The sequence below is a fragment of the Piliocolobus tephrosceles genome, chromosome 9, assembly GCF_002776525.5.
Source record: "Piliocolobus tephrosceles isolate RC106 chromosome 9, ASM277652v3, whole genome shotgun sequence".
Taxonomy (NCBI): domain Eukaryota; kingdom Metazoa; phylum Chordata; class Mammalia; order Primates; family Cercopithecidae; genus Piliocolobus; species Piliocolobus tephrosceles.
The window spans coordinates 11,213,915-11,221,417 of record NC_045442.1 but is presented as its reverse complement, the minus strand read 5'-3'; the positions used below and the strand labels follow the sequence as shown (position 1 = coordinate 11,221,417).

General features: G+C 48.8%; 1 protein-coding gene across 1 annotated transcript in view; it reads left to right on the top strand.

The window, feature by feature from the left end:
- HTRA1 (HtrA serine peptidase 1) overlaps positions 1–6,874 on the top strand; it is a 52,618-nt gene extending 45,744 nt beyond the window's left edge. Inside the window, exons 6-9 of the mRNA XM_023224367.2 lie at positions 669–783; positions 2,099–2,156; positions 3,968–4,063; positions 6,158–6,874. Coding sequence (XP_023080135.2) covers positions 669–783; positions 2,099–2,156; positions 3,968–4,063; positions 6,158–6,326 — 438 coding nt within the window. The 3' untranslated portion in view covers positions 6,327–6,874. The remainder of the gene's footprint in view (positions 1–668; positions 784–2,098; positions 2,157–3,967; positions 4,064–6,157) is intronic.
- Positions 6,875–7,503: the final 629 nt, after the last annotated feature.

Here is a 7,503-nt window from a genome sequence, read left to right as displayed (position 1 = left end):
GAGGGCAGCTCCGGGGCCATTTATAGAGGGCAGCTCCGGGGCCATTTGTAGGGGCTGTCTTTAGCAAGGCCTTGACATCAGGTACTGACATCTCAGCACTCGTGCGAAGTGCACACGGGGCGATGTATCCCTGCTTGGCAGCTTTCCCTTCCCAGCAGTGGGGCAGCTGTGCTCCCAGCTCTGCCCTCCGCCTCCCCCGCAGCACCCTGGGGATGGAGTGGAGATGGCTTTGCAGGTAATGAAGCATGACAGCCCTAAGCTCTAGGGTTGTTCCCCCTCAAGTCAGCAGAGTCATCTTAAGATCATTAGAAATGAGAGAAGCAGGAAGGTGTAGGCAGCCACCTAAAGGACTCTGAGCCTTTGGAAACGTATTCCTTGTGAAACAGGAGCAAATAATATCGTGCATTTTGAAACTATCTGTGCTTACCGCGAGGTGAGCACCCAGTGGCGACCTGGAGTGTGTGCGATTCTTCCATAGCTGCGCGTGGCCTACGCTGCCTGGGGGTCCTGATGCCTCTCTCCCTGCTCCCCCGGGGATCCCCTCCGTGCAGCTCCCCGCTTCAATCGCTGAAATAGCTCAGTGACTTCTTTCATGCACATTCTCTTTGGGTGTGTACCTGCCGGTATACCTTCATGATTCGGTAAGCCGTGTCCTTCTTGCTTTTCAGGACGGTGAAGTGATTGGAATTAACACTTTGAAAGTGACAGCTGGAATCTCCTTTGCAATCCCATCTGATAAGATTAAAAAGTTCCTCACCGAGTCCCATGACCGACAGGCCAAAGGTAGGCAAGGCCCACATAGCCCTGGGGACTCCGGAGATTCGGCCTGAAGCTCAGCTGCCCTTTGGGAATTGGGGAAGGGAAAAGTGGCAGCCCCTAAGACTAGCCAAGCCGTCTCCGATCCAGAAGTGAACAGGAATGGACATTACTAAATCCCTGGTAGAAGGTCACAGACATTGCGCCATTTTTGTCCTCTGATCATGACAATGTCACTTGAGTCAGTTTAATATGTACCAGACACGATCCTAGGTGACTTCTGTCCATTATTTCACTTTGTTTATGTATGTTACTTAATTCTTTTGCCCTATCAGTTAGGAATTACTAGTCCCATTTTGCTGATGAGAAAATAGGTTCAGGGAGATCATTCAACAAACGTTTATTGCCTAAGTCAAGCAGGGAGCTTGGCAGTAGACTACCCAACTGGAGCCTGGGGCTCCACTGAGGCCTTTGCCGGTGTGATGTTTATGTTCTGTTGGGGGATGGGAAGGCTGACAGTAAATAATCAGACACATTAGATACTATTAGTGCTCCCAAGAAAACAGATCAGGGTGGCCAGCAAGGGAGTGACTGGAGAGGCAGTTGGTGGAGATGGTGTGGCCAGGAAATGCCTCCCAAACTGAGGTCTGAGTGAGGAGGAGCCAGCAGGCAGGGATGTTGGGGGAACACTCCAGAAGGAAAGGCAGAGGACTCAGCATAGCTGAGTGAGCACAAGGCCCCTGGAGTGGCCTGGGGGCCGGAGCACAGTGACAGCATGGAGGTCTCTGGGGTGGAAAGTTGGCCAAGGCCAGGCAAGCAGGCTCACAGCAGGCCATGGTGAGGGGCCTGGGTTGCATCCTAACCGCATTTAAGAACGGGGAAGTTCATGATCTGATCGATGTCACTGAAAGGACACTCTGATGGCTGGGGGGAGTCTGCTGGAGGAGTTGCTGGAAGTTGGGGACTGGAGAAAGAGCTGTCCCAGTCATCTGGATGAGACATGCTGGGGGCTCAGACAAGGGTGGTGGCAGTGGACGTGGGACAGAGGGGTCACATTCCAGGTATACATGGGGGTAGAGCAAGCCTGGGGAAGGGCCAGCTGTCAGGATGAGGCCATGAGGAATTGAGGATCATGCCCAGGTATCTGACCGTTAACTGAACGATGGGACTTTCCCGAGGTCCCCCAGAGGGGAGGGGTCCAAACCAGGATTTGAGCCGCAAACTCAGTGTGCCCTTCTGTGGCCCTTCCTGCAACCTGGGGGATTAGGCCCCCGGCCCCTGGTGTCCCCAGCACACCCACCAACTGGGCTGACCTTCTGCTGTCCCTTTGTTGTCTCACCAGGAAAAGCCATCACCAAGAAGAAGTATATTGGTATCCGAATGATGTCACTCACGTCCAGGTGGGCAAACAGGATGCATGTCTGTGTCTTAAATTTTAATAAACCTGAACTTCAGAAGGTGCTCACGGGCACCCCTGAAAGAGAAAGCTTATGCAGCCTTAAGACATCTCAGTTTCTGCGTATAATGAAGTAGCATCAGGAAAGAGGACAGGTCATTAGCCTTGGCCCCTTCGTTTGGTTTTATCGTGTGTTTTTGCATTCTGAGCTGGTTTTCTTCAATGGCAGCTGGCCCTCCAGTGTAGAAGGTTCTGCCCTCCTCTTTGAAGGCAGGCCTGAGCAGTGTGTGTGTGGTGGGGCTGTTGATTCACTCTGGCTCATGTCTTCCTTACCCTACATTCTGTTGAAACCCAAATTCCAGGAGGGCCCCAAGCCCCTCCCACAGCTCTAGGCACTCTGCTTTCGTCGCTCTGCAGCAGCTCGTGGGCCGCGGCTACAGGAAGGCCAGGGCAGGCCCAGGGCAGGGAAGTGAATGACTGATGTGCTTGTTTTCCCTGAGCTGGTGGAACTGCGGCCTGTGGTTGGCAGGCTCATGCATCCTGGTGTTTTAACCTGGATGAAAAATTCTGGTGTCATCTCATGAGTCCTGGTAGTAGACTCAACTGGCATGGCTAAAACTGTCAGAGGTAAAGTAGGAAAAGACTAGAATATACTAAGAGGTAGATTAATGTGTTCATTACTATGATGGATTAATGATTCACTCACTGTGAAAGTATTAATATATTTTGATACACATTATGAATGGCGGTTGCTTTCTTAGCACTCCAGAAGATGGAGCCACTTGTCAAGGTTAAAGTGTCTCCTCAGTTGTTTGCCCGTGGAACTAGGAGGTGGAGGGAAAGATGGTAGGCCCTTGGCGCCCAGCTTCCTGGGTTCCTGTTCCAGCTCTGACACTTCCTGCCTTGTGACCTTGGGAACGATATGACCCCTGAGTGCCACAGTTTCCTCCTCTTCAGGATGGGGATGACAGCGCAGTTGCTTCTGATGTGTGACCAGGCTCAGATCAGGGAGTGGTAGCGGTGATCACCAGCCACAGTGATGCCAGCCACTATGTATCACATGTACTAGGCCGGGTGCTTTACTGGGATGACCTCATCTGATCCTCACAACTCATGTTGTAGGGCACTGTTATTATCCCCGTTTCGCAGGTGAGGACATGAAGGCACAGAGAGGTTAAGCAACCGTCTGAGGTCACACAGCTAGCAAATAGCAGAGCTAGGGCTACAAACCAGGCCAACCACTATACTTTACTGACTCCTTAGTAATAGCTACTGTTAATTAAGAAATAATAACAATGATGATGGCTGTGCATTGCTGGCTCACACCTGTAATCCCAGCACTTTGGGAGGCTGAGGTGGGCAGATCACTTGAGGCCAGGAGTTGGAGATCAGCCTGGCCAATTTGTGAAACCCTGTCTCTACTAAAAATATGAAAAATTTGGCTGGGCTTGGTGGCAGGCACCTGTAATCTCAGCTACTCGGGTGGCTGAGGCAGGAGAATTGGTTGAACTCAGGAAATAGAGGTTGCAGTGAACTGAGATTGCACCATTGCACTCCAGCCTGGGTGATAGAGCAAGACTCTGTCTCAAAAAAAAAAAAAAAAAAAAAAAGAAATAATAATAATGATGAAAGCACTTTCCTTGCTGTTACCAAGTAAATCTTTGACTCTGGTAGAGAGGCAATTTGGATCAGAACTCCTGGAGGAATTTTACATTAGACCCAGGGAGAAGAAGGGACCTGGTGAGAGCTTGAGTTTTGCCTGGGGAAGGCCTGGTGTTTCTTCACACTAACACGGGTGCTTTTTCTCTGGAGCAGCAAAGCCAAAGAGCTGAAGGACCGGCACCGGGACTTCCCAGACGTGACCTCAGGAGCGTATATCATTGAAGTAATTCCTGATACCCCAGCAGAAGCGTGAGTTAGAGTCATTTTCCCTTTTCCTAATATTCTTGTTGTTCCTGTGGGGGTAGCAGGAAGAGGGAGCGCCGTTCCTTTTCTACTGGCTCAGATGACGGTGTTGATCCCTGACAGACGTGGTCGGACGTTGCTGGTCATTCCTGCTGGCCAGGCCTTCTGACCTGGCTCGGCTTGGGACTCATCCATAGGACGGTGCCTTCTGTCTTCAAAAGTCCTCGCTCCACTAGGACCCTCCAGATGGACAGAGCAATGGCAGACTCATAATGAATCTCTGGGATGGCCTGGCTGGCGAGAGAGAGGGTTTCAGGAGCAGTGTCCCCAAGTCCTCACGTGGTGGTCCTGTTCTAGGCTTTGGGACGTTTCTCCTAGAGACTTCCAGATTGTCTCTGACAGTTAGGCCCATACCTGTCAACACCTCCAGAAAAATAACCCAAGTAATATCAAAGTAACATGACAAGAAGTAGCTCACCCATCCATCAGGGTTTGTTACCTGTATTGGTGGAATATCCAGAAAAAAGTGCTAGACCAGGGGCCAGCAAATGTGCCCTGGGGCTGGATCTGGCCCACTGCCTGCTTTTATATGAAGCTGTGGACTAAGAATAATTTTTGCGTTTTATTTCTATTTTTACTTATTTTTTAGTTGTTTATTTTCATAGGTTTTTGGGGAACAGGTGGTATTTGGTTACATGAGTAAGTTCTTTGGTGGTGATTTGTGAGATTTTGGTGCACCCATCACCCAAGCAGTACACACTGAGCCCAATTTGTAGTCTTTTATCCCTCACCCCTGTCCCAGCCTTTCCCATTGAGTCCCCAGAGTCCATTGTATAATTCTTATGCCTTTGTATCCTTGTAGTTTAGCTCCCACTTGTGAGTGAGAACATTTAAATAGTTGAAAAAATCCTGAAATAAGAATAGCATTTTGTGACATGTTATATTTGTATGCAATTCAAATTTCAGTGTCCACTGAAATTTGGTTTATGACATCTTTGGTGGCTTTTGTGCTGGAGCAGCCAAGTTGAATAGCTTCAACAGAGACCATATATACGGCAAAGCCTAATATATTTCCTATGGAGCTCTTTACAGAAAAAGTTTGCAGACCCTTATGCTGGCCCATATGAGGGACCATGACAACGTTTTGACGCTGACCTATATAAGAGCTACAGTTATAGTGGCAACCACACAAAGGAAGTGCCTCTTAACAGAAGCATTCCGCCCACCCCTGTAGGAACTGCATTCTGAGTTGCAATACCCTTTATAAGCAAGTTGGCCATGGTCACGCTACATGGCAGTCAGTACCTGGTACATCCTTCCCCACTTTGGGGTCAATCTTGACCTTTGATCTCCTTGGGGTCATAAGGCCATGCAAGTGTTAATAGGCATTTCTAGAGTGGACATAATGGATGAGTTAGCCTAAAAATCTCAAAAGGAGCCCAGCATCATGGCACATGCTTGTAATCCCAGCTATTCAGGAGGCTGAAGCAGAAGGATCCCTTGAGCCCAGGAGTTCAAGACTAGCTTGGGCAACAAATGAGACCCCCTCTCAAAAAAAAAAAAAAAAAAAAAAAAGGAGGGGGAAGAAAATTAAAATTAAAAAAAAAAAAACCTTAAAAAGTATCCAATCTACCGATGGTTTATTTTTTATTTTATTTTATTTTTTGAGACGGAATCCCACTCTGTCGCCCAGGCTGGAGTGCAGTGGCACAATCTTGGCTCACTGCAACCTCCACCTCCTGGGTTCAAGTGAATCTCTTGCCTCAGCCTCTGAGTAGCTGGGATTACAGGTGCCCACCACCAAACCTGGCTCTTTTTTTTGTAATTTTAGTAGAACCAGGGCTTTGCCATGTTGGCCAGGCTGGTCTTGTACTCCTGACCTCAGGTCATCCACCTGCCTCAGCCTCCCAAAGTGCTGGGATTACAGGCATGAGCCACTGTGCCCGACCCACTGATGGTTTGAATTATTCTAAGTTCACCACCATCCAATCCTGTTTGCTCTGGGCTTTTAGGTTCTAAACTGTACCTCTGTCCATGTAAAGTCAGATCAGGAGGAATGGAAACATGAAACATTGCCATTGTGTTTCCCTTGTGTTGCAGTGGTGGTCTCAAGGAAAACGACGTCATAATCAGTATCAATGGACAGTCGGTGGTCTCCGCCAATGACGTCAGCGATGTGATTAAAAGGGAAAGCACCCTGAACATGGTGGTCCGCAGGGGTAATGAAGACATCATGATCACAGTGATTCCCGAAGAAATCGACCCATAGGCAGAGGCATGAGCTGGACTTCATGTTTCCCTCAAAGACTCTCCCGTGGATGACGGATGAGGACTCTGGGCTGCTGGAATAGGACACTCAAGACTTTTGACCGCTATTTTGTTTGTTCAGTGGAGACTCCCTGGCCAACAGAATCCTTCTTGATAGTTTGCAGGCAAAACAAATGTAATGTTGCAGATCCGCAGGCAGAAGCTCTGCCCTTCTGTATCCTATGTATGCAGTGTGCTTTTTCTTGCCAGCTTGGGCCATTCTTGCTTAGACAGCCAGCATTTGTCTTCTCCTTTAACTGAGTCATCATCTTAGACCAACTAATGCAGTCGATACAATGCGTAGATAGAAGAAGCCCCACGGGAGCCGGGATGGGACGGGGCGCGTTTGTGCTTTTCTCCAAGTCAGCACCCAAAGGTCAATGCACAGAGACCCCGGGTGGGTGAACGCTGGCTTCCGAAATGGCCAGAGTTGCCTCTTTTAGGAATCTCTTTGGAACTGGGAGCACGATGACTCTGAGTTTGAGCTATTAAAGTACTTCTTACACATTGCTTTCTGCAGTGCTTATTTTCCTTTCCCAAGAGCAGCTTGCTGCAGTCTTTTTGGAATGATTCATGATTCTAATGTCAGTGGGCTCCTCATTAGACTGCATTGTCCATGCAGGTTGGAGCTCTTAGTCTTATGAGTTATTTCAAAATCATCCCATGGGATTTACCAGGGTTATGAACAGCTCTGCTCGGATCCCCTGGCTTTATGAAGCAGGACTTGAGGACAGTTGCACTCGCATCCGGAGCTTGTCAAATGAAAGATAATCTGTTGACATCATACAGCATGCAATTAGTCAACAAAGATTTTCTGGGCCTCTGCTCTGTGCCAGGCATTTTAAGTGTGTGGTCAGTGAGAGCAGGAAAGACACAGGCTCTCCCTCCCTAGAGCTTCCGTTCAGAAGCCAAGTCTCTTTCTGAAAGGGAGACAGCTCAGGAGACCAGGATGCAACCCCGGAATGGGCCCAGAATGCACAAGGCTGCAGCTGACCTCATTTGTCCTGGGTTGTGAAATAAAACTAGGCCTTAAGCCTTGGTGAGTTTAGAGGAAGACTCCCTTTGACATGCCCTCAAACAGGTGCAACCAAAAGCAACTGTAGGCACCTTTATCTCCATGAAAGCGTTCCAAAAGTTTG